The sequence below is a fragment of the Gossypium hirsutum genome, chromosome D13 (genome assembly GCF_007990345.1).
Source record: "Gossypium hirsutum isolate 1008001.06 chromosome D13, Gossypium_hirsutum_v2.1, whole genome shotgun sequence".
NCBI classification, from domain to species: domain Eukaryota; kingdom Viridiplantae; phylum Streptophyta; class Magnoliopsida; order Malvales; family Malvaceae; genus Gossypium; species Gossypium hirsutum.
This window is the reverse complement of record NC_053449.1, coordinates 35,068,507-35,095,324: the sequence shown is the minus strand read 5'-3', so window position 1 is coordinate 35,095,324 and position 26,818 is coordinate 35,068,507. Positions and strand designations below refer to the sequence as shown.

At 33.1% G+C, this 26,818-nt stretch overlaps 1 protein-coding gene across 1 annotated transcript; it reads left to right on the top strand.

Moving 5' to 3' along the window:
- The first annotated feature begins 576 nt into the window (after window positions 1–576).
- On the top strand, window positions 577–16,292 carry LOC107920030 (protein PIR). The gene is made up of 30 exons (XM_041108860.1): window positions 577–818; window positions 1,159–1,231; window positions 1,558–1,622; window positions 1,779–1,856; window positions 2,042–2,161; window positions 2,252–2,322; window positions 2,524–2,616; window positions 3,433–3,502; window positions 3,603–3,667; window positions 3,921–4,116; window positions 4,243–4,394; window positions 4,848–4,941; window positions 5,046–5,261; window positions 5,604–5,815; window positions 6,323–6,470; window positions 7,009–7,177; window positions 8,332–8,408; window positions 9,033–9,203; window positions 9,335–9,411; window positions 9,497–9,599; window positions 10,335–10,454; window positions 10,531–10,674; window positions 10,769–10,918; window positions 11,104–11,247; window positions 11,525–11,612; window positions 12,616–12,743; window positions 13,369–13,573; window positions 14,361–14,533; window positions 15,203–15,409; window positions 15,741–16,292. Exons 1-30 carry the CDS (start codon window positions 762–764, stop codon window positions 15,933–15,935), a joined length of 3,861 nt encoding a protein of 1,286 aa, XP_040964794.1. The 5' UTR covers window positions 577–761; the 3' UTR covers window positions 15,936–16,292.
- The last annotated feature ends 10,526 nt before the right edge of the window (window positions 16,293–26,818 follow it).

Genomic DNA, 26,818 nt, shown 5'->3' with positions numbered 1-26,818 from the left:
GTCAGCTAAGTCAAACAAGCTGTTATTAGTTATACTTAATCCAAATAAATTCTTTGTTGTTTATTTATTTATTGCTTGAATCACACACAAACTCAATTAGTGGGAACCCAAAATTCCGTAGTGGAAGCCAGTTTTCAGCCATGCTTTACCTCAAAGCTATATTTCATTTGTTTAACTGCAAGAGAGAGAAATGTAAATTATGAATTCATATACCATCTTAAATACAACATAAGGGTCCTTTTATGAATCAACTAACTACTCTTCTAGAATTACAGTTTTTATCTTTTACATTTGAATATTGACTAAAGTGGAAAAATATAGCAGAAGGTGAAAATGATGTACATAAAAAATTAATGGTAGAAATATAAATCTCATATAAACTATTAAATTTATCAATAAAAAATTTAAACTTATATGTTTTTTATTAAAATATAAAAGATTACATTAATCTCAATTTTGATACATACCGCAAAAAAAAATTTATAATGGCATTGACGTAATTTGAAGATAAAGTCGTGTCCAATCTAGTGAAAATGAGCTTCCACATCTATTAAGCATCGTTGAAGTCTGGAGCCATCAACTCACTTTTCGACACCCTTTCCAGATTCCGACTCACTGGAGATCGAGCGTTCCCATTTTTACAGCCATAATAAAATTTTAAAAGAAATCACTTCAAAAATGTTGTTATTTTAAAAGGCTGAAAAAGCTTAGATGTTTGAACGGATTTTTTGGGGGAAATTTTGAAACAATTTGTTTTGAAAATGGCAGCAGTTCCAGTTGAAGAAGCCATTGCAGCTTTATCCACATTCTCCCTAGAGGTAAATAATTTCTTCATAATTAACTTCTTCTTCTTCTTTTTTCATTTTTAGCTTTGCTTTCATTAATTTGGTTTCGAAGAAATTGATTTAATTTCTAAAACTTTGTTTCTAAAATGGCTTCTATTGTTTTTTTACGAAATTATAATGCATTTTATTTTTTTAAATTGTAGTTTTTTAGAAACGTAAATTATTCATATTTGAAGAAAATTTGAAGAAATCAAATTTAACTTTTTGCAAGCAAATTACTGGAGAAAATGCATCTGGTGCTTTTTTTTTTCAATTTGAAAAAAAATACTTTCACCATGCATTATTGGTTAATTTTTTTGTTTTGTTTTGTTAGGATGAGCAACCAGAAGTACAAGGACCAGCAGTTTTGGTCTCAACTGAAAGAGGATCAACTATCAGTCCAATTGGTATTTCTGTCTGTGTGTGTGTGTTTTCTTATGATTTAAGGGTTTTTTCTTCATTGGATTTAGTTTAAAAATGGAATATATGTTCATTGCAGTACTTGAACTTGAGGTTTTAGAACTTTGATTTGCATGAAACTTTGACTTGCGGGTCTCTTTTTGGAGTAATAAAGAGATATGCTTGGAATAGATGCAATTTATTAGTAGCAAATTGGCTGTTTGTTGGTCTTATAGTATTGACGTTGCTTGATTTCTCTTTTATTGTTTTTCTCAGCTTAGTTGCATTTTCTTAAAAATTCTTCTTGCATTACTGATGATCCTTTTTTTTTCAGAGTATAGTGATGTTTCTGCTTATCGTTTGTCTCTTACAGAGGACACAAAAGCTCTCAATCAGCTTGTATGTCAATTTATTTTATTTTTCTCCTTTTTGCTTATATGCATAAATACTTATTTTTTGCCCAAGCTAGTTAGAGTCTAAAGTTAATTGCAAAATTTTGATAAACTTTTTAGTGTTTTGTTTTTGTCTCTGATCTTGTATTTGATGGCATGGCAGAACACACTTATCCAGGATGGGAAGGAGATGGCATCAGTGCTTTATACATATCGCAGCTGTGTCAAAGCACTTCCTCAGGTATTTTAGCATTAGTTGAGGCAAAAAAGAATTACTTCAATTATTTTAAGGTGAACGTCATGATACCAATTAACATCATAAAGAGAAACGTTCCTTTGATCTGCTTCTTTTAATGAGAAAAGCACTGTACTTTTGGAATTTAATTCTCTTATGCAATTCATCCCTTGTTGTGTATGATGTTGTAGCTTCCTGAATCTATGAAGCATAGTCAAGCTGACTTATATCTAGAAACATATCAAGTTCTGGACTTGGAGATGAGTCGGTTGCGTGAAATACAGCGATGGCAAGCATCAGCTGCGACTAAAGTAACGATACAGATATTTTTCCTCCTCGATATTTCTTCTTTTTCCCTCAAGGTTGTGTTTTTCTCTTATAACTGTTAATTTGTAACACAGCTTGCTGCTGACATGCAACGCTTTTCTAGGCCTGAGCGACGAATTAATGGCCCTACAATAACTCACCTCTGGTGTGTTGTGATGGCTTCTCCTTTTTATTTTATTTATTTATTTTTCCTTTGAGAACCTTGTCTTGTTTGTTTTTCTGTGATCAACATAGCGTACTACTAATATAATAATATACAACCTTCTTGTTATGATTTAAGTGTTGATATTAGAATAAACTGTTCTTATTCGATGCCTTAATTATGATTTGTTTTTTATTTTCTCAGGTCCATGTTAAAGTTACTTGATGTTTTGGTGCAACTTGATCATCTCAAAAATGCTAAAGCAAGCATACCTAATGATTTCTCTTGGTACAAGAGGTAAGAATGATTTTTAGTTATTGCATGTTGCCATATTTGGGTTGTGTTTCTCTCTTAGATTGTAAAATGAACTTCATACTGGTTTAGGCTTTCTTAACCTGAGTAGAATGTTTAGAAGTGTTGCAATCTAGTATTAGGTTAGATGTCACATGGGTTATCATCAATCAGATTTTAGGGAAGGGATTGTATATTTAAGTCTATTTCAGGGGCTTTTGGAGTGGTTTGATTTAAGCAGAATATTAAATTTGTTTTTGAAGGTGTCAAAATATGAGGAAATCAGAATAGAGAAGGTCTAGGGATGAGAAGTCAGGTTCCTTAAATTGTTTCACTCAGACATTTGTAGAAATGCAGCTTATAGGTACATTGAAATGAAGATTTTCAAATGGTATGTAATTACTTCACTTCAGATTGTAAGAGTGAAAACCAATAAGTGCTGAATCAAAACTTGGAGAACCGAAAGCTTATAAAATGTAAACAAGCGGAAAACATGTAACTAAGCATTGCGTAGGACCCTTGCCTATTTCCTGATAACTTTTATTTGAATCTCTGTCGGAAATACCATACACTGAATGGTTCTGCAACTTTTTTTTTTCATGAAAACTCATTTAGTATATTGGATATGGTTCTTTTGCGATTTAAGAAATTTTTAAGTTCAAAGTTACCGGTTGATCGTCAAAGTTCAAATTCACTATTTCGTGGTTTTAAAATTTGTTTTATTGCTGGTATTCCAGAAATCTTTAGAATTGATTTTAATATTGGGCAATCTCCTTCACAGATATTTTAAAAACGTTTTCTGACATCTTCCCGCTTCAACAGGACATTCACACAAGTCAGCATTCAGTGGCCAGATACTGATTCTATGAGGGAGGAATTGGATGATTTACAGGTGGCTCTTTGTTTTCATCTATGATGATTGTTTAGAAACATTATTTTTGCTTACCATTTTCATTATGATAACTGTTTCCTTTATTGTGTTATTTTTACAGATTTTTTTAAGCACAAGGTGGGCTATTTTATTGAACTTGCACGTGGAGATGTTCCGTGTGAACAAGTATCCTATTTGATGCAAGTTTTTAATGAATTTAGTCTCTATTATTGTATCCCTGCATGTGGCCTTAAAAGAACAATGTTTGACATCCAGGTTGAACCTTATTCGACAAATGTTTATTTTGTAGCCAAGTTTTTGAGGAAAATAGTATGCCTTTTTCTATTAAGGCCCAGTGTAGAATCCATGTGACGTTCTTTTTAATTTTTCTTTTGCACAATTATTTTTAATGATTATTGAGGTCCTTGACTGAATTTAGTGTAGAGGATATCCTTCAGGTTCTTATAGTCTTTGCTGTTGAGTCATTGGAACTGGATTTTGCTCTTCTGTTTCCTGAGCGACACATGCTTCTGCGAGTGTTGCCTGTTCTTGTTGTCATGGCAACATCATCAGAGAAAGATAGTGAATCACTGTATAAGAGGGTGAAAATAAATAGACTGATCAATATATTTAAGGTATTGTCTCTGCTGATGGCCTAAAATGCCATATGGGAAGCAGAATCATTTAGTACATCTTTTTGTCCTTGTATATTTATTAACAAGTTGGCACAGTTGAATTAATAGCTTCCATTTCTTGTGCAGAATGATCCAGTAATTCCTGCATTCCCAGATCTTCATCTTTCGCCAACTGCAATTTTGAAAGAATTGTCAAATTACTTCCAAAAGTTTTCCAGCCAAACTCGTCTTCTCACTCTTCCATCGCCTCATGAACTCCCACCCCGAGAAGCACAAGAATATCCTTGCACTTTTATAAAATATTATTAGGCCGTGGTTTGCAAAACACTCATTGCAATTAGTCTTTGTTCTGATCCATAACAAATGAAAGACACTACAGGAGCTGAGCCTGCTCTGGTACATTGTTGAATTTTTAGATTGGAATCCAACCTAAAAGAACTGGTGATAGGTAAAGAGACCATTTTCATATTTATGAGTCTGGGTCATCCCAACTTAATAGATGTGGGATTTTATTTATCTCCACTCCAATGGCTGAGGTACTAGACTAAGCCTATAAGTTAAAGTCATAAATGTTGAATTTTGGTCATTAAACTATACTGTTGATTGTATCACATTAATATTCCACCTCTGTCTTCTGTTTAAAAACTTATGAAATGTCTTGTCGCATATCTATCAGCTTGTTCATTGGAAAAATTTCAGTTCTTGCCTTAGTAAAACCTTGACATAATTACTTATCAGAGGCATTATCTGATTGTCAATCACATTGGTGCCATCCGTGCTGAGCATGATGATTTTGCTATCCGTTTTGCCTCAGCTATGAATCAGGTGCTTCTCCAATCTGAGTCCCTCAGTTCCCTTTCATCATATGCTGAACCTTTTTATCTGTTTCTAAACCATTATTGTTCCTTTCTTCAAATTCTTTTGTACAGCTTTTGCTGCTGAAATCTACTGATGGTGCAGATGTTGAGTGGTGCAAAGAAGTTAAAGGAAACATGTATGATATGGTTGTTGAAGGTTTCCAGCTATTGAGTAGATGGACTGCACGTGTTTGGGAACAATGTGCATGGAAATTTTCTCGCCCATGCAAAGATGTCGGTCCTTCAGATTCACAAGAGTTATCATCATCTTATTCTGATTATGAGAAGGTATTTTATTTTTGGAGAAAAAATTCTTGGCTTAAAATGCATCATTGCTCCCTAACTTTTGCATTAAGTTTTGTAGCCTCTACTTTGTTCTGTTTAAGATGTGAAACTCTTTTAAGTTTCTGCTTTATTAGCAACATTTATCTTTTTTCTGGCATTGAGTTTTAATATGCTGAAGCTCAGTGCTGCTGTGCTCACTTGAGATGGTTTCTTAGAAGTTTACTTGAAGGAAAATCCTTATGAACTAGAACTAGCTTAATATGTTCTTTGTTTGAGATACCTGCCAACTTTTGCTGTCCATATTTTGCTTGATAGAGTTTTTATGGAAATGGAATTATCTTGTAGGTTGTACGATATAATTATAGTGCAGAGGAAAGGAAAGCACTTGTTGAACTTGTTAGCTATATAAAGAGTGTTGGATCAACGATGCAGCGATCTGATACATTGATTGCTGATGCTTTGTGGGAAACAATACACGCAGAAGTCCAAGATTTTGTTCAAAATACATTAGCTACCATGTTGCGAACTACATTTAAAAAGAAAAAGGATCTGTCAAGGTGTGCTTTTAAATTAGTATCTTGGGTTTAAAATTTTTTGTTTGAATCTCAACACCGCTAATGTTATTTTTTAATTTTGTTGCTGTGTCATTCCAAGGCTTATGTCATCTTTAGCAATAGAGAAAATGTACTATATTTGTAGGTTTCATAATTAGATAAAAAGTAATTATTGTTTACTCTTGGCTAACATATGCTTGCAATACTGGTAGTATTAAATATAAACCTATCTTATTATATTTGCATCTTCAAAATTGAGGAAGCTTGTTAAATATAAACCTATGTTACTACATTTGCATCTTCAAAATTGAGGAAGCTTAACATGTTAACCCCCTCTCCCTTGGGATCAGTGATCTTCTCAAGGAAAGCATATCAATATTTTGTTCTATCAGAACATTCACATGGAAATCATGAAGTGTTCACTCGATAAATATGCTTATAAACTAGTGTAAATTTTCCAAATAATATTTGGCAACTGCTTATGTTATCTATTCAATTGCTTTTCTCCAGGATTCTCTCCGATATGCGGACCCTTTCAGCAGACTGGATGGCAAACACAAACAAGCCTGACTCCGAGTTTCAGTCTTTACAACATGGAGGTGATGAAAGTAGAGGGAACTTCTTTTATCCAAGGCCAGTGGCACCTACAGCAGCCCAGGTTTCTTCCCTACAAGTTCTTTTATGCATGCTGTGATTATTTGGTTTTGCGAGCCCTCTCCTTTGCACTATATTTTAGCATTTATACTTGGTGTATATATATTTGTCCCACATCGTTGGAATTAAACATCTTAATACCCTTTGTATATGAATAAAGTGTCTTATGCCCATAATGTTTCAAAGTGCCAACAAATTTCATCCTGGACACGTTAGTGTAATGTAAAGAATCATAAGTATGGCGAATTCATTTTCTTTAGAAGCATGCATTCTTTTGTGGACCAATTTTCTTCCTCTTGGAAAAAATTCCAATCAAAGTGTAGCAGTAATGCTACAGAAACTGACTGGCTCAGTATGAATACATAGCTCAATCCAAAGCTTTTTGTTCTTGGTTCAAGTTTATCGTATATTGATATTTCTTGTATGGAAGCAGCTTTTGGAATAAAATTATATGTTTTGTAATTTTTACAATATAACATAGCAAATGCATATGCTGTCATAAGTTAAAAACCACTCCTTGACATAATTTCCCCCCATTTCAGGTTCATTGCTTGCACTTTCTCATATATGAGGTCGTCTCTGGTGGTAATCTAAGGAAGCCTGGGGGCCTCTTTGGTAACGGTGGGTCTGAGATTCCTGTTAATGACTTAAAGCAGTTGGAAACATTCTTTTACAAGCTAAGCTTCTTCTTGCACATATTGGATTATTCAGGTATCTTCTTACTTATCTGCATTCAGCTCCTTTTTGTCTCAATGTCTCTATTTCTAATAGCAGAGATCACTTTCAAGTATTTGTAGCTGGCTTTTTCCACTATATTGGCAATTGCTTCAGTTTTGAGTGACAAATTGGAGTGAAAATGATTCTAATTGGTTAGGGGGTAGATTTGTTTTCTGCTGCTATGCATACTTGCTTCTTCATTTTAGACTTCTCTTGATGTGATACCTGCATACCTATATATATAGGTAGGCAGACATGTTTGCATATATATCTTTCATTTGTACATTTTACAGTTTCTGGAGACTGGCTTTTTTGAGGGAAGATTAGTAAGTTTGTACCCATCCATTGGAATTATCTGTGAAGGTAGTTTTTTCTATGGGTTCAATTGATGCTAGAGGTTTTCAGGACTGTAATTTGCTGTTTAGCCTAGTTGAGCATCAGTATGACCTCATTCTAAACCGGCCCTGAGCTATGTTGCTCTTTCCTTGTTGCATGTTTCTGGTCATTCCTCTTTGCTATTTATCTGTTCCCCATATCCATAAATACGGATGGTGTCATCAAACCTTTTGTTTCTTCAAAAACTGAAAAACAAATAAAGCATTCAACTTCCAATTATAGTACCTTTTACATCCTGCCAAGGTTTTAAACAATGCCTCTTTCATAATAACTTTACAGACATTGTTAACACACCATGCTTATTTGGCCTTTCTGTTTCTGCCATAATCGCATGCAAAAAAGAAAAGCTATGTTTGCCTTTCCTTGTCATTGTGGAAAAAGATAAATCTTTGGCATTAGCCAAGAGAAGTAAATTGAGCACCTGGATTGACATATTGTCTTACACGTGTTAATAATGTTTTGCAGAATGAAGGAAATGGATTTATGTAGTAACCCCAATTAAGTTATATGACCTTGTTTAATTTAATTCATGTGAACGAGTCCTTTTCGTAGGACCACATTATGTCAAGTTGAATTGCTTGTCTGGACACATTTAACACCCATGTATATAGAGTTGATGCTGCTATTTCTTATAGGTTCTTCTAAACTCTAATGTTACTCTCATTGTGTTCCATAACTCTAACCAAGATGGAAAATGGTTGTATATAAATTCGTTTATTCTAATCTTATTGTAATGTTTTTTTTTTCTGCAGCAACTATTGCAACACTGACAGATCTTGGTTTCTTGTGGTTTAGAGAATTTTACCTGGAGTCTTCTCGTGTCATTCAAGTAAGAAAGATAATAATAAAATGCTTATTACATGGTCTGTCCTATTTCTTTTTGAATTCGTTTTAGCACATGAAGCTCTTGTTACAGCAGAGAGGACCAGCCTAACTTGTCAAAATGCTATTCTGCTGATTATTTTTGGCATCTTAAGAGCCCCCCGCGTGGAAGGATGAATAAATAAATAATTAATATAAGACTTTCACCAGTTAAACATGATTTTGATTTCTGCTGTGGAGAAGCCGAAAGCATCTTGGAAATATGCGTTGATCACTAAGTACATTGTTTGATTTTCAAGTTTTCTATTCTACAGCTGCTGCAAGCACAAAGCATTTTGCTGTGCCTTCTTTTTGTTGTCTGGAATATTCCTAGATTTGTTAATTGGAATTTCAAATTTTGTAAGAATTGTGATCTACAATTTACCACTGCCATCTCTACTATGTTAAGCACACACTTTTCATGTGCACCCTGTTTTTGCCTATTAATATTTTCTCAAGTATATTTTCTAGGCTTGAGAGTGCTTCAGATTATTTATGTATATAGTTTAGCCTCAATGAAGTTCCCCTTATGGTTCTTATTTCAATGTTCCCTTTGATTTTCATTGATAACTTGTTTCTTATCCATTTATAGTTTCCAATAGAGTGCTCCCTTCCCTGGATGCTGGTGGATCATGTGCTTGAGTCCCAAAGTGCTGGTCTTCTTGAAAGTGTGTTGATGCCATTTGACATATATAATGATTCAGCACAGCATGCACTGGTTGTGCTGAAGCAGCGCTTTCTTTATGATGAAATTGAGGCTGAGGTAAAATGACTTCTTGCCTATTCCCTGTGAACATGGATGTCTACATCCTTCTTCTTATATCAACTTTATCCATCTGAAATAAATAAAAGACCAATTCAACCGTCCTTTGGGATCTTTTGCTGTTTCCATAGGTGGACCATTGTTTCGATATATTTGTTACAAAATTATGTGAAGCTATTTTCACATATTACAAGAGCTGGTCTGCTAGGTATGTTTTTTTGCCTGAGATACATATGTATGTGCTAATGAACTTTGAAACTAAAGCCAACTTGACCTTTTCTCACATTCTGTAGTGAACTGCTTGATCCTTCATTCCTCTTTGCCTTGGACAATGGAGAAAAGTATTCTATCCAGCCTATGCGGTTTACTTCACTTCTAAAGATGACTAGAGTGAAGGTAACTATGTAATTACCTTTTCACCTTACCATAAAAAAATTCATATCTTGTCTAAGTACAGTGGCTTGTATGGCTTTATCTTGATGTCTCCCGAACAACTCAGTGGCTTCTAGAAATGATGTGTGTTCATTCAAATGCAAACTTATTTCTCAGGTCTTTAATTATTTTCCTGATTTCCTCTCTATATTCTTCTTAATTAGTTTATGGCTTATATTGTAGATTGTAAACTTACACTTTTGTGGATGAAGTACTATTTTAAATCTTTTAATTGGATGTCTATGTGGTTAAACCACTATATTTGATGTCTTTGACTAGCATTTTATGCATTTTTCTTTTGGATTCGATTACTAGTTTTTTTTTTTTATCAACATAATATTGTCATTTTATGTCATGTAGTTTTGGTTTATGATAGCATTCCCTGACTAGTTCCATTAGTACCATCTAGAGTGATTGGGTTTCTATGCTTTGAACTCCTATCAATTCGGGGAGCATACTTCCATACCTGTTTTCTTGCACTCTCGGCATTTCTTTCTGGAACTCATCTTTTATGATCAATGTTGTAAGATATTCATTCTACAATATCTTAAGCATATTGCATCAGAATTTTCTGGTTCCCTGTGTTATTATTTGGGGTTATAGTTCATGTCACATGTCTTTTTCTTTATTAAAAAATACTTATGCAATTTGTCTTTTAGTCTAATACTCTCAATTGTTGCCAACTTTTGCAATGTACAGTTACTTGGGAGGACTATTGATTTAAGAAGTCTGATTGCTGAACGGATGAACAAAGTCTTCAGAGAAAATCTTGAGTTTCTTTTTGATCGTTTTGAGTCTCAGGATCTATGCGCCATAGTGGTAAGTAGTTACCTTTTTTCTTTTTGGTTTTTTATGTGTTTCATAATCCAGTGATAAATATGATCTCTTATTGCAGGAATTAGAAAAGCTGATAGACATATTAAAGCATTCCCATGAATTGCTTTCAAAGGATCTTTCAATAGACCCCTTCAGTCTCATGTTGAATGAGATGCAGGAGAACATTTCTCTTGTGTCATTTTCTAGTCGACTAGCTTCTCAGGTTCAACAGAAATTTCCAGCTTTTGGTGTAACTTTAGCTCATAGTTTTTGGATTACTGGTCACTGAATGCTTGGTTTCCACTTTTTTCTGTTAGATTTGGTCTGAGATGCAAAGTGATTTCCTGCCAAACTTTATCCTTTGCAATACTACTCAGCGATTCATTCGATCTTCAAAAGTTCCTCTTGTTCCTGTTCAAAAGCCATCAGTTCCACATGCCAAGCCAAACTTCTACTGTGGTACTCAAGTAAGAAGCTATTATTGATTGCTGTTTTGCTTGGTTCTACATTTGTGAGCTTTTTAATGTTCATTGCAAAAGAAACTGAACTTTGGTGAACTAGTTTCCACTTTGCTGGGGCTGGCATAGCAGCAAATAGAGTGCTAAAACATTTTGGCTTATATTTACAGTCTTCCCTTTTATGGTAATTGCAGGATTTAAATTCTGCACATCAAAGCTTTGCGCGTTTGCATAGTGGCTTTTTTGGGATTCCACACATGATTTCTCTTGTTAAACTTCTAGGATCAAGGTCCTTGCCATGGCTTATCCGAGCACTACTGGATCATATATCAAACAAGGTATGTATGCATTATTTGCTGAAGTTCTACTTTTGCAGTGATCAGAGCTTAAATTTTTTAACTTATTAACGTTCAGCATTATACTTGAATTGCTTTATGCCTTCTTTTATCTGAATCTCTATACTTCATATTTGAAGCATTATTGACTGTCAAGATGTCTTTAATGATAATTTATTCCAATCCTTGCATGTTATAATCTCGAGCCTTCAAATATATCAATACAGGTTGCACGCTTAGTGGAAGTTAAGTCTAACATTTGATTCACTGCATGTTTCAGATTGCCACACTTGAGCCTATGATCACAGGCTTGCAAGAAACACTGCCAAAATCTATTGGACTTCTTCCTTTTGATGGGGGTGTGACAGGTAGAAGCTGGTGTTATTTATCTTTTCCTTCTAGCATACTTCTTCCTGAATATATTGATTGTATGCAAATGGTATTGAAAGAATACTCCTTTTTATATCATTGTTCCTCATGTAATAGCATAGGGTACTTTTATGCAGTATCAAAATGCTAAGCCTCAATTGATATAATAATTATAACTTTTCATCTGATTGCAGTGAAGTTATGGATGCCAGAGAGTGGTGTTTTGGTTTAAATGCTAAATTGTTTATTTTCATTCAATTACAAAAATACAGATGCGTGGTATATTTAAGAACATTTTTATGAAGTTGAAGCTGCTTATTAATGTGTTGATTTTCTGAAATGGTTATTGATGCCAAGTAGAGAAACTTTCGAAGAAGTGTCGCAAGATATGCATTTTTAATGAGCAATCATGGGAGTTTTTATCACTTAGAGCAAGTAAACAAAGCGATTTTGGTGACCTTTATTGTGTTTCACGAAATGATTTGGTGGACTTTTCTTTATTCCTGTCCCTGAACTTCAGTGCTAAGCCAGAATACCACTGATGGGAAATATGTGTGTAAATTTTCTTTAAGGGAACAGAACAGAACTCAATTCATGTTAAAAATAAATTTAACTCATTTCATGTCAAAAATAAATTTTCTTTAAGAAAATGTTGTTTAATTTCATTCTAGGTTCAGACGATCACTGTGCACTGCTAGTTATTCTTGGACTACATAGGCTGTAAACAGAAATTTCTAGGTTCAAATCTAGTCATGTCTTGTGTATGGTATTGAATTTTTATATGCATCATTATTATCTCTGTATTCTTTCTGCTAATTATTCTTGGCTAGATAGGTTGTAAAAAGAAATTTCAAGATTCAAATCTGGCCATGATTTGTGTATGGTATTGAATTTTTATATGCCTCTTTATTATCTCTGAATTCTTTTTAGTGGTTGGAATGATGGGTGTAAGTGGTATCTCGTGTTGTCAATTCACTTATATACAGATTTCTCTCTGTGTAGGATGTATGAGGCTTGTTAAAGAGCAACTCAGCTGGGGAACAAAATCAGAGCTCAAGGCAGAAGTCCTTCGCGGAATAAAAGAGATTGGAAGTGTATTATATTGGATGGGGATCCTTGATATTGTTTTGGTTAGTTCCAGAATTCTTCATTATTGAGTGTTACCCCAACTACTTGCAGGGGATAAATATGACATAGAAATCCTTGAAGATATAGCTAACTCTTTCGCATGAAAGTATAACTATTAAAAGTAATGGATCAAGCCTAGAATAAATTTGTAATAGCCTGATAGGTGCCAAAGCCTAATCTAAATAGAAGGCCACAGTATACTAATGAGTTTTAACTTATCGTGCAACTTAGTTGTGAATATACTTGTGGTTTCATGATAATTCAGTCTTTGTTCCTGTTGGGTATTTCAAGTATAAGACAGTTATATGATTGGTTCATGCCCTTTCTAGAATGGATAGAAGATTAGTAAATCAGTTCAAGGATGTTTTAGTATCACTATACTAGTGTGTGTGCATATATAAGATGATGTTTGAGTATACTTATGGGGGTGGTGAAGTCTTCTTCCTTACCTTATCTTCTGGTCCTATCAGAAACCTGATGGACACATCGATATATTGTATCTTATTACGCTCAATCTTATATGGTGTTGCGTGCGCAATTATAATCAATAACTCATTGCATCAGTTTCTGATTTGATCGGAACTCATGTTGTTTTTGGCATCTAACCGTTGCAAGCTTCCTTTATAGAGAGAGCTGGATACCACACATTTCATGCAAACAGCACCTTGGTTGGGCTTGCTTCCTGGTGCAGATGGGCAAATGCTTTCACAAAATGCTGGAGAGAGTCCTGTTGTCAACCTCTTCAAATCTGCTACAGCTGCAATTGTGTCAAACCCTAGGTGCCCAAATCCAACCTCTTTTTACACAATGTCAAAGCAGGCAGAAGCTGCAGGTAGTGCCTATAGTTTAGTATTCCTATGATTTTCGTTTATGGCCAAATTTCCGATGATTCATTAAGGCCACTTAACATTTGCTAAACAAAAGAAATTTATCAATTAATTGAATCTAGGAACAATTTTGTGCCCATGTCTCTTTGAAATAGGAAAACATGCGAAATTCTAACACAGTTTAGTGAAAATCAAGAAGACTGTTTTTGTAACTCTTAAGAGAGATTATTCTGTCTGTTAAAGTGTTGGGTTTTCATATGGTCTCATATTAAAGTTGAGCCTCTCCTAAAGCCAATTGATTTTTGGTGTGATGCTTAACATGGTATCAAAGCATAGGTTTTGTTATGTTGTTCTATTGCCTAACCCCATCTGGGGTTGAAGATCCCTGGTGAGGTTGTCCATGTGTAGGTCCCGTGAGCTACACGTAGGGGAAAGTGTAAAGTGGTGTTATCTCACGTCTGTTAAGTACTGGGTTCCTATGATGTTATAATTAAAGTTGGGCCCCTCCACCTAAAGCAAATTGGTCTGAGTTGGATGCCTAACAATAACCAATCCAGAGTCCAGACCTCTTAACTATTCAATGAAACATGTTGAATGCATTCGAGGTGGAATAGGTGGTCAAACAGTTATATATAGCAAGATGCAGTAAGTGTGTTAATAATATTTCACTCTTGAATAAGTTTTAGCGTTTATCTCTATGTTGCCTGTAGAATTTTATGCCATATCCAGGTTTGTGAAACTCTTCTTTTAGCTTCTTGTTCTAAAGGTTCTTGTATCTTCCTTGTGCTGCAGATCTTCTGTACAAGGCTAACTTAAATACTGGAAGTGTGTTAGAATATGCCCTTGCATTTACTAGTGCAGCCTTAGATAAATATTGCAGTAAATGGAGTGCTGCCCCGAAGACTGGGTTCATTGACATCACAACCTCAAAGGATTTCTATCGTATATATAGTGGCCTCCAAATTGTAAGGAACAACTTTCTGTAACCCTTAACATGAATATATCCATATCTTTCATGATTGATCTCAACATGTGAATTCATAATCTCGCAAGGTCTGAAACTTTTAAGAGGGATCTATGATAAATGTGTGTATGTCTGTTTGATAATTATTTGTTTCCCATTTGAGTTACATTATTGCTAAAACATAAAATAGACTGCCATGATCCCATAATTTAGAAAAAACAATATCTGATGTTAACCTTATCATGAACTAGTCACAATTTTATCTTGAAGATTCTACTGAATTTTTCTGGAAAATGTAGAGATCATTCAACCCAAGCACTTTTTAGGTATTACTTAATTTCGAAACATCATTCCAATAGCTGTAATTTGATCTTCCAAGTAAAAAGATATTGCTTTTATACTATTTTGCCTTTAGGACTCGCTGTTAATTTTATTCTGAATTCTAAATTTTTGGGCATATTTTTTTATCCGAAAAATATAGATGTTAGATTGGTTAGTTCATATATTTGCAGGATCTTATCACTAATCCAACATCGGAATATGTATAACCATATGCAAGTACTTTAAGGAAAATGAAGAGCTGGAGTAGCAAAATTACACCTTGTTCACCCTTAAAAATGTATTGACTTTACTGCCTTCTACTAACACCTTTTTTCTTTTTGAACCACAGGGATATCTAGAACAGTCTGTTCAATTACAGCCTAACAATCATGATATGCTGGGGGATTCAGTTGCTTGGGGAGGCTGTACCATAATATACTTGCTCGGCCAGCAGCTGCATTTCGAGCTGTTTGATTTTTCATACCAAATCCTAAATGTTGCAGAAGTTGAAGCTGCATCAATCATGCAAACACATAAAAGTCCTCATTCTGGCCAGGTACAGGATCCAAAATTCCTTATTCTGCATGATTGCTTCTAACCGAAGGTTTGTCTGTTAATGTATATCGAAAACCAAATTCACAATTTTCTCCGTACTTACTACTCATTTTGAGTTGAGATCTGGGCTCTATGACCAGGCTAAATAGCTATTTCAGAAATGAGTCTACGGATTATCACTACAGTTGTGGTTTTGAGTGACGTGATACAATGAGGCTTGTGTAGCCAAAATGACCTGAATTTATTTTCACACATGCTCATTGATTGTTCATGTACAACTTGTTGCTGCCTTTTTGGTTGGTCAATCTTTAATGGCATTACTATTTGAAAAGGGATGGGATAGCATGTTAGAAGCAATGAAGAAAGCGAGGAGGTTGAACAATCATGTATTTTCGATGCTGAAAGCACGATGCCCTCTGGAGGACAAAATGGCTTGTGCTATAAAGCAAAGTGGTGCTCCTTTGCCTCGGATTAAGTTTGAGAATACTGTTTCTGCATTCGAAACACTGCCGCAGAAAGGTACCTGATTGAGTTCATATGTGTGGTTGAAAGAAGAAAATTTATATGGATATACAATACATGGCAGGCAGATAGACAATGAAAGATGAAGGAGCTTCTAGTATCTCTCATTTTTCTGCTTTTGCCATTGTCTGTTTTGTTGTTTGAGGTTAGGGTTAGGGTTAGGGACCTAATTTTTGTTAACATGGCTCTCATAGCTCGTCAATTACACTACTGAGATTTGCAATGTAAGTGCAAATAGTGAATGCATCATTGATCACAAGAGGAATTGCTATGTGACATCCAACAAGTTTGATGGATGGGCTCAGCAATCTGTTGGGTCTGATGAGTATAATATAATCAATTTTTATCAAATTAAATGAAAACTTGCCCCACTCGGATAAAAGTTTTTGTCAGACACTCAAATTCAAAATTCAATACTCTGACTCAAACATCAATCTTTGTGTTCGAGACATAATTGAACTTAAGTTCGAGTATTTGATTAAGTTTGTTTATTATTTTTTGTACTTAAGTTCAGATTAATTTCGTAGGTCATTCAAATTAAGTATTATAATGTTTAAATTTGAACCTCGAGCTTGAGTTCGACTTGATAATTATTCAATCGCACTAGCATCTTGTTTGCATCTATATGTTGAAATTGTGGATTTAGTGTTTATACTTTCATTTGATCATTTTTAGTTTTTGTATTTCGAAAATTTAGTCTTGATTTAAATGATAGTCGTTAAATTTTTGCTACAGTCAAACTTTTTTTAGAACAACCCTATTTGTTTACCAAAATTTTAAATGTTATAGACAGTTTTTGTACATCTATAACAACATTCCAAATTTAGATTATATTAGACTTGACTTGGGCTAGGCTTAGACAAGGATTTTTGTACTTCGGGTTAACTTAATTCTGCCCGAATTTAATTTAAATAATAAAAAATACTTTTAAATAAAAATTTAATTATAAAATATATAAAATAGCAACTAAAAATATTTTAAATAATTTTATTAATTTTTGAATAGTAAAATGGGTTTTTGGGTGGGTAGAGTTGGCTTGAAAATGAGCTTGGGCTTGAAAAATATTTTGAAATTGGGCTCGGCCCAATTTAGCTTAGTCCATGGATGTCTCTAGATCATATTAATTTGAATTTTTAAATATTTAAATTAAAAAATTATTATATGTTTAAAATATTATTAATTAGTGAGGTTTGGATGATATATTTAATAAAATTAATAAATGTAATTCTATTTATTAAAAATTATTTTCATTTAATAAAATATGATTAGTATATTTTTTTATATAAAATTTAAATAAAAATAATATCTTAACTAAAATTTATTATTTTCATTTCATTTATGCTATGTTTGGTAAGACTATTATTTATTTACCATGTTTTAGTATATGAGTTAACAATAAGTTAATTTCAATGAGTAACTTTTAACCACTCACAAGACTTGTTTTGGGGAAGGGAAGGAATATATTTTTTTTCTTATTTTGAAGAAGTCTTATTTTTTACATGAGTTTTTACTCATCTTTTATGTTGTAGATTCAAATTTGTACTAACTATTATTTATTATTTGTCTAATTATTGTAATACATACGTAGTAAATAAATTTGTTACATTAGTAACCAAACAAGGCATAATGTTTGAAAAACTAGAAATCCTATCACACGTGTATGTGTGTGGAAACCACATATTTAGAATATATGTGTGTTTAAGAATAACATACAATAAATAATGAAACGTATGGTTTGAAACTAATTAATCATTAATAACACATCAAATATATACGATATTAAAATAAAAAAAATAGATTTTAAATTGTGAGTAAAACGAAATTTAAACACATAAATACAACAGATTAACAATTCTAAATGCATTACAATTATCTATCATGTTGTCATCAATTGTAAGTTAATATCAAGTTGACTTGTGACATCAACTCAAGTAACAGCATTATTAATACTAAAAATCTTATCACACGCGTATGCGTGTGGAAACCACAAATATAATATACAAATATGTTTTTAAAAAAAACATACAATAAATATTGAAACGTATGACTTGAAACTAATTAATAATAACATATAAAATATGTATATTGTTTATCATTGTGTTGCCATCAATCTTGAGTCGGTGTCGAGTTAACTTGTGACACCAACTCAATCAAATACAATATTAATTATTAATATATACAATTGATGGAGATAATAAATAGTGCATATTAAAATAAAATATATTAAAATGAAACTTTGATTGAATAATAAATTTAAGGTTTTACCAATTCAATTGATATAGGTTCAACTCCCATTGTATTCATATTTTTATTTTTATTGATTTAGTTAGAAAAAGACTAAAATACCCTCAAATAATATAATTTAATTTAATTACGAAATGACATTTTTGTGATTTTCCCAACTAAATTAATACGTGTTGACTCGTGACACCAACTCAAATAATAATATTGCTTCTTCTTTCTTTCTTCTTTCCTACTCCAAAAACAAAGCACTGGATTTCCATTACACTTACTATTTTTACCAACTTGGAATGAAGACAATATTTATTTTGGTATTTAATGATGACTCCTGGTGAATGAAATTACAAATGTGGTTGCACCAAATCTGTTGAATACAATAGGATTTGCCACTCAAGATTTGTATTGTGCTATCAGTCTTCATAGCCAAAACAGTCCTTCCCAAAATGCAGGAGCATGAAGATGATGATGATTTTCTCTGTTTTTTTCGTTATTGGAAACAATCCTTTCTCCTATATTCGCTACTGATTTGGTTTTGAAAAGCCTTTTTGGCACCATTTCATTTGTGCCTCATCTATCAAAATAAAAAAAAATTGTTTGCTTTGATTTTAAATTTATATTACTTTAAGTATTATTTAAAAAAAACATATTAAACTAATAAAAGAATAGCTTGAAACGCTCTAAAATATTTGTTGATAGAGAACCGGTTCCTCTAGAAGAAATTTTTGAAGTGTCATCCTTTGGGCAGTTGATCCGAATTGTTAACAATCGAAAGTATTTTTCCCATATTAGGGTTTTATCCCCTAGCCTACACAAAGAGCTGTGTATAGTTCAAATAAGGGATGCCTCGTTTGGTGGAGACTGATACCTGTAAGTAGGGACGTCAGTGGGGCGAGTTCGAGGGGTCCCGCCCCACTTCGCACCCAATTGGGCGAGGATCGGTATAGGTTCCACGGGTGGTAGGGTGGGGATGGAGACAAAAATTAGACCCGCCATGGGTGGTGGGGTAGGCGTGGGTATGACCTTGTACCCGCCCCATCCCCACTTACCCCGCATAATATAATAAGCATATGTAAAAAATAAACATTTATAAAAATTTAATTTTGATAACAGTACTCAACTCACATTCACTGCTATTTTTTTTAGAAAAAAAGGAGAGCACTCCACAGTTTCTCACCCAATTTAGAAAAAAAGGAGAGTACTCAACACAATTCCTCATATGCAGGTTCAGGTGAAGTTAAAGAGATACAATGCTCACAATTGATAGAAGAATTAGAAGATGATTGTGATATAGAAACAACGAGAGTGACATGTATTGTTTGTTATTTGGAATTTTTGCACTTGGGTTGCATTTGAAGACATTTATGATGTATTCGAGACATTGTTTATATTTGGATATTATGTAAGGAATTTATTTTCTGAATTTTTTAAACTCGTGTTGAAGTTATATTTTATTTTCCAATTAAAGGCTTGCGACTTCTTCTTCTTCTTCTTCTTTTTAAATGGTGACCGTTGGAATAATGTCACGTGTGTGGTGGGAGTCCAGAGGACAGGTATTTCATACATTTTTCATAAAAAAATTGGGTTTATATTTATTTAACTGATACTTATAAATATATTGCATGAAGTGGGTTGCGAGACAGGTATAGCGGGGATTAGGTGGGTTTGGGGACCCATATGGGTGGTGGGGCGGAGATGGTTTTGGGTTTTGTACCCGTAATAGATTGCGGGGTAGGGATGGGGATGATAATTCTTGGCGGTGATGAGCACTGCCCCGCATAATTAACATCCCTACCTATAAGACTCAGGATAAATATTAATATTGGGCATGTGAATAATTACAGAGGTAAATGAAGTAAATATGAGATAATTTTTTTTAACTTTTATGATTTTATATATATTTTTAATTATTTTTAATGATTTTAAGTTTCATTATAGTTTGATTATCTCTTTTTATAGTTTTTTTAAAAATTTTTTTCCTATTACTGAATTATAATGTTAATAATTTATTCTCATGTTTTAGTATATGAATTAAAAATAAACTAATTTCAATTGATAATTTTAAGTTACTCACATGACTTTTTTTTATATAATTACATAGCTTATTTTGGGAATATTATTTATTCATCATGTTTTAGTATGAGTTAGCAATAAACTAATTTCAATTGTTTATTTAGTTATTATGAAGAGGTCTTATTTATTTACAAGACTTTTTGCTTGTCTTTCTAATTTTAAGTTTAAATTTATACTAATTATTCTTTATTTTATGTCTAACTATTGTAATATATATGTAATAAATGTAACAGCCTGATTTTCAATGGTGCTAGAAAAAGTAATTTTGGAACTTCATTTCCATCAACCGAGTCTGTAAATATTAAATTAGAATATCTACGGAGTTAGTACAGAAGTATATTAAAGTTTGGTCCTTCAATGTTGCCTATTATTTGCTTAATTAAGATATATGGACTAAATTATAAAACTTTATTGCTATAGGTTTTTAACTGGCCAAAGATTTAGGGATTTAAATTGCAATTAACCAAAGGTCCAAAATGGCAATTAAACCATCTTGGGATATGTGTTAGTGGCTGATGATATCAGCTAATTAAAATATGACTAACTTAATTAAACTTAGTAAATTAAGTTTAAACTTAAGTATAAAAAGAAAAATTAAGTGGAATGAAAGATAATGCTCATCTTCTCCACTCATCCATGACTGAAAATTCAAAGAAGAAAAACCTTTTAGGGGTTTCAACATTTAGTCCCTCAATTGGTATGCATTTTAAAGTCTTTTTTCTTGTAATTTTTATGTTTTGGAGGTCATGAGAGCTTGGTTTAGCTAGCCCATGTACCAATTTGTAAAAATGTTAAAGTTTTTGAAAGTTGTCATTGGTTATTTCTTGCAGAAATTGGTGTTAAATTGACAGATTTTGTGTAACACCCTCACTTGACCCAATCTCCGAATCCAGGTATAGGGTGCCACAAATGAATCGAATTGTGTAACACAAATTTTTTACCTAACAATTTTAAAGATTGGTTGCATTTCTTAACAATAAATGTTTCTACAACAGAAACCTTAAATTAAATAAAAATTTACTATCTCAAAATTTTTAGGCTTGAAAGAGAACTACCCAAGTACAATGTAATTGACCCAGAGGCGGAGCCTCTAAAGGTACCCCCTCCTATGTGTATGACACTTTACTGATGGTGATCATTGATCCAACACAGTCTGGCTTGGTTCCTTATCGAGTTCCTTATTCCGCGATTCCTGTAAAATACAGGCCAACACTTTGATAAGTTCAATGAACTTAATGAGTTTCTTCACTACCAAATTACATATCCCGCCCATTCTTTATTGGGGTAAAATCTTAAAAGAAAATAAAAATACTTTAATTATCTATTTTTACTCAGGCTTTAACGCCTTTTCTGTACTAGCAGACTTTCATACGCTTTTCACCTTTCTTTCATGGCGGTTCAACCGCTAATACCATAAGTTCCTAGTTGAGCTTATGTCCTAACGACATGATTTTAGTGGTTTCTAGAGGTTTTTTCATCTTGGCATATTTTCACTTTACATATATGTTTTGGGGAATAAATCATCATTTCACATTACCCCATGGCTTAGTTTCAAATCTCGAAGCTTATTGAGATGTGCCCCTGCCATCCTCCTTAGGACGGGGTTCAATTATACACTTTATCCTCAATAGAGCTCCCAATATGTTGTTTTCCTTTTTTTTATTGATTCTCTTATCTCATCATAGTTTGGTGTATTTATCGCCATTTCTTTGATAAGGCTACTAGTAATCCCCACCCCACTTTGGCTAACTTAATCTTACTTTACCTTTCTTCATCCTGCCCACCACTCGAATTGCAAATTTGTTTGGATTACTCCTTTGTAATCTGCCCTATTCGTTATACCTTTCTTTTAAAGTGAAACACATTCGTCTGCAAATAACCATTATGGTCGATAACTTTCATCAATCGGTTATCTCAACGGCTATTTGAGTTTATAGTCTCTCTTATGTGAGGGTTTTCTTTCGAAACTAACTCCATAGCGATTATACTTGCGATAGACCCTCCTCTAAGAGGAATAATCTTGTTAGACATATTTGTTACTTGATTTATCCTTTCTAGTACCTCTTTATGTCAAAAGGGTTCTAACCCCTCTTTTACCGATCTGTCTATATGGGGTATTGACAATCAATCTTCCTCGCATAACCTTGGCTTCAACGAGCCTTATATTGGGAGCGAGTCTCCCAAAAACCTTTCGAGATTTTCCTCTAATAAATAGAGCCTATTGTGTACTTCTTTGGCGGATCCTTAATCGCGATCTTCGGAATAGTCCTTTTCCCTTGCCTATTTACAAGGCATTATTGACACATCGTTTCCCATATTTGATTCGTGCTAGGTTACCACCCTTATGCCCTACCAGCATCCATGGTTACTGTTTTGGGAAACTGTTCCCCTTTCTACTACTTTTACCTTGTTCGGTGGATTCCTCAAAACTTGCTCCACATTTGCATTATTCTACTAGTATTTTTTCCATATCGTAATTTTATAAAATTATTGTCCTAGCGGTCTACCCCGCGTTTAATGGTCCAATGGACTACCCTATGTTTAATGTCTCGGTAGACTCTATTGGTTGCCATAGCTGAGTTATGGTCTTACACTCATTCACCCCATGTTTACTATCCTGGCAGACTCTCTCGTGTTTATTGTCCCGGTAGGCTACCCAATGTTTACTGCCCCAGTAGATTATACTAGTTGTCATAGTCGAGCTATGGTCTTACACGTTAGACCTCTTTTGAGGTGTCGTCCCGTAGGACCTTATTACCGTTGTGGTGTTGCCTTATAGAGTCTATTGACCGCTGTCATGATGTCTCTCTTTATGGAACCTAATATCCGTTGGTATTGACCATCTCATATCCACCTTGATACTCAAACACCGAAGTGTCCCCCCTTCGCACAAGCCCCAAAGCTTTACACATCACAGTTTGCACTTAGTAATATCGTATGGTGGTATCTTAACGAAATTTCAATTTTCCCCATTTCTCCACCCATTCCTCTATTTCATCATTCCTAACCTTGATGCTTGAACACCATAGTGTCCCCTTCACAAGTCCCGAGTCTTTTTTCAAATTCTCATACCATTATGCCTGCTCCAGTAGATGACATGCATGTCTTGGCCATTCTAGATGAGGCTTTAGCTAATGAGGGCACCACTACTGGTCCACCTAGGAAAACAACAACTAAAAAAATCTCAAAAAAGACCTAGGGTGGAGGGATGTGACAACCTATTTTTCAGTGGTATAAAAAATAGTGGTTTCGAGACCACAATTCCAACGAGTGAGTATGTAAATATTAAATTGAATTTTATACAATAATTTTTATTGAATTGGATAATTAGTTAAGTGCAAATAGATTGTCCTTAAAGTCAAGAGGTTTTGGAAAATGAGGTATTGGGACCACGTTTCCATAAACTGAGTTCGTAAATATTTTTATTAAATATTTACAAAGTTGTTATATAGGTGTATTAAATTTTGGTCCAAAAATTTTAACGTTTGAATAGTTAATTAAGGAAAATGACTAAATCGTAAAAGATGTAAAACTTAATGACTATTGAATTTTAATGATTGAATGGCTTGATTAATATAAGTGGAAGGACTTATAAGTCAGTAATACCTTAATGTACATATAATGGACGGTTAGTAATGAATTTTGGTTAATTTTATATATTAATTATATGTTATTAGTATTTATAATAATAACAAGTAAAAAGAATGATAACAAAAACATTTGGATATTTCTTCTTCAACTTAAGAAATCCAAAACACCATGGATGAAAATTCAAAAGCTTCTATCATCTTCTTTATTTTGCATGGTAAGCCATTTTCACCTGTTTCTCGTAATTTTTATGTTTTTGAGATCGTTGCAACTAGGTCTACCTAACCCGTATCTCCATTTTGAAAACTGTTAAATTTTGTCAAAATTACCATTGATGATTTTTGGATGTTCTTGATATTAAATGGAATATTTTGAAGCTTGGATATGTTTTAGGACTATTTTGTTAAGTGAATTTGGTTAGTTTTGCATTTAAGGACTAATATGTAAATATGTTAAATTTAGCATGTAAATATTGTACTTTTCAAGTGATTGAAAGCTGATTATGGATGGAATTAGAATTGGTTATGTGTATTGAGGCTTAAATGTGAAGTCCTTTTAATAGTTTCGGTTTTAGGGACTAAATTGAATAAAATGTAAAATTTTAGGGGTAAATTTGTGAAATTTAATTAAAAGGGCTTAAATGCATAAATTTGATTTTTTTTGTTTAAATTGATTTAATTGAATTAAACTATACTTTAGATCAAGAATCTCATCAACCAGAAACATATAAGAAAAAGGAAAAATTATTAATTAGTCTTTGATAGTTAAATTACTTTGAAAGGTAAGTTCATACTACTTTTCGTGGTTACAATTTGTTATTAAATGTTGTTAATTATTTATATATATAAACTACTGAAATGGAAATCAGGCTATATGGTAATAAATTGAATTCTGAAATAATTCCGATGGACTGAGTAAAAATTTCATACATGAGATTTCTGAATGATTTTCGTTCTAGACTGAGCTCCAGTATTTGTTGCGGACTCGAATATACATGTGGCACAGATTTACCCTGGATTGGTAATCCATTTTCATTTTAAAGGTTTAGCCTGGATTGGTAACCTTACATGTATTTATAGCCCTAGTCAAACTATTTTTCTGTATTGTCAATGGTTTAGCCCGAACGGGTAACCTAACACATATATATTTCTATATACGATTAGCTCAGACAAGCATCATATGTTACTCGTACTCATGTAATGAGTTCTTTTACAAAGTTCCATCGAAAAATCAAAAGATATACAATGTGAAATTGTTTCGTTAATGTGGATGAAATACGAACTTTAAATATTTGTATATTCGTTATTTATTGACCCGAAATTGTTGAACTATGTCATGATTTGAATAAATATGACAAGGATATATGATGCAAGTTTAAAGGATAAAAGTGATGCAAAGTTATAAATTGGAAAATTGATTTATGATGAATTTTGAGTTAAACTTGGTATTTTACCATTTGAAATTATATATGTTGTTTGGACTAAATCTCATGTGGTTGATATTTTGAATACTATGATAGGTGAATTTGTTTAATATTGATTCATGTAATTATTAAATGGTTAAGGTAATCTATTTGTTTATATGGTATGAGCTTACTAAGTATTTTATATACTTACTCAGGTTTCTAATTTTCTGTAGATTTTGGATGTTCGAAACATGTTAATCGGATCAGCAAGAAGCTCATACCTACCGTTTCTTGATTCGGTAGACTTTTGAAATTGGAAAGATGGTTACTTGTGGCATGTATATAGGAAGTTTACTTTGTAAACATTGATTATGTTTTGGTAACTTGGTTGTAGATGTACTTATATGCAAATTTGATGTATGTATTGCCTAATTCATATTTAGTATTTTGGTAATGTGTTGCTTTAAGTCAAGTTGAATGGCACTTTAGGTGTTTATGTGATAACAAGTTTTGGTATGAATATTGCTAATTTTTTATGCTAGAATGAATAAGTTGAATGATTTGGATGGTTGTTATTTTATGATTATAATGTGGTGCCATTGAGGGCATATTGGTTAAGCTTAGATTGAATGTTTAATTAGCATGTTTTGACATGTTTTAATGAGTTTTGAGTTGGTATAAATAGATGTAAATGGTATAGCTTGAATTATAAGAAAAGGTGTATGTCATTGCTTAAGTTTAATGATGTTTTAGGTACATACGGCCTGTGACACTGTCTACCACTCGACTGTGTGTCCCATACGGTTGGTAACACGGTTGTGTCCTTTGTTTAAAATTTGAAATTTTTGGTCCACATGACATCAGTTAGTTACATGGTTTGGAGACACGACCGTGTGTCTCTTTTCACATGGTCTGAGCTCAATCACACGACCATGTCCGTGCACCACACGATCCCTATCTTGTCAGATGGCTTGGCCACACAATCGTGTGACCCCTATTTTCATTATTTGGCTATATTTTGTAAAAGTTTTATTTTAATCCAGAATCATTCCTTTGTTTTAAATGTTCCATAAGTTCGATTTAGGTCCCAATATGATTGAATAACATGGAAATGATTGTAAATTTTTATGAATTGATCTCTTTTTTGCTCTAATTGAGTGGTTGGTAATCCCTGTTTTGCATTTTACCTGTTATTTTGTAAATATTTCAGATTGGTCCTAATTTAGTTTTGAACTTGTTCAAAGGTTTTTTTAAGCCCAATTAAGTCTCGGTTTTGATTGTAATGCATGTTTAACATGAAACTAACTTGTATTTTTTTATTATTGAATATTATTGAGTAATTTTTTATACGAATGTTTCTACTTACTATTGTGACATCCTGTAACTCGGGTCTAGTGATTGGACCGAGTATGGTGTAACACCCATAACCATTTCTGTCACTGAAATAAGGTTACAGAGTATTATTGTATAAAACAGAACATTTTATAGCCAATTGAAATTAATTTTCAAATTAATTTAATAAATACATAAGAAATTCAAAATAGAATAAATCATGCATTTACGGGTTTTAAATCGAGCCTATGT

What these genes read in the sequence shown, in the direction of transcription:
- LOC107920030 (XM_041108860.1), top strand. Translation starts at nt 762, where the DNA reads ATGGCAGCAGTTCCAGTTGAAGAAGCCATTGCAGCTTTATCCACATTC. An exon ending in GGATCCTTGATATTGTTTTG is followed by an intron (nt 12,744 to 13,368) that starts GTTAGTTCCAGA and finishes CTTCCTTTATAG; the next exon opens with AGAGAGCTGGATACCACACA. An exon ending in AAAGCAGGCAGAAGCTGCAG is followed by an intron (nt 13,574 to 14,360) that starts GTAGTGCCTATA and finishes CTTGTGCTGCAG; the next exon opens with ATCTTCTGTACAAGGCTAAC.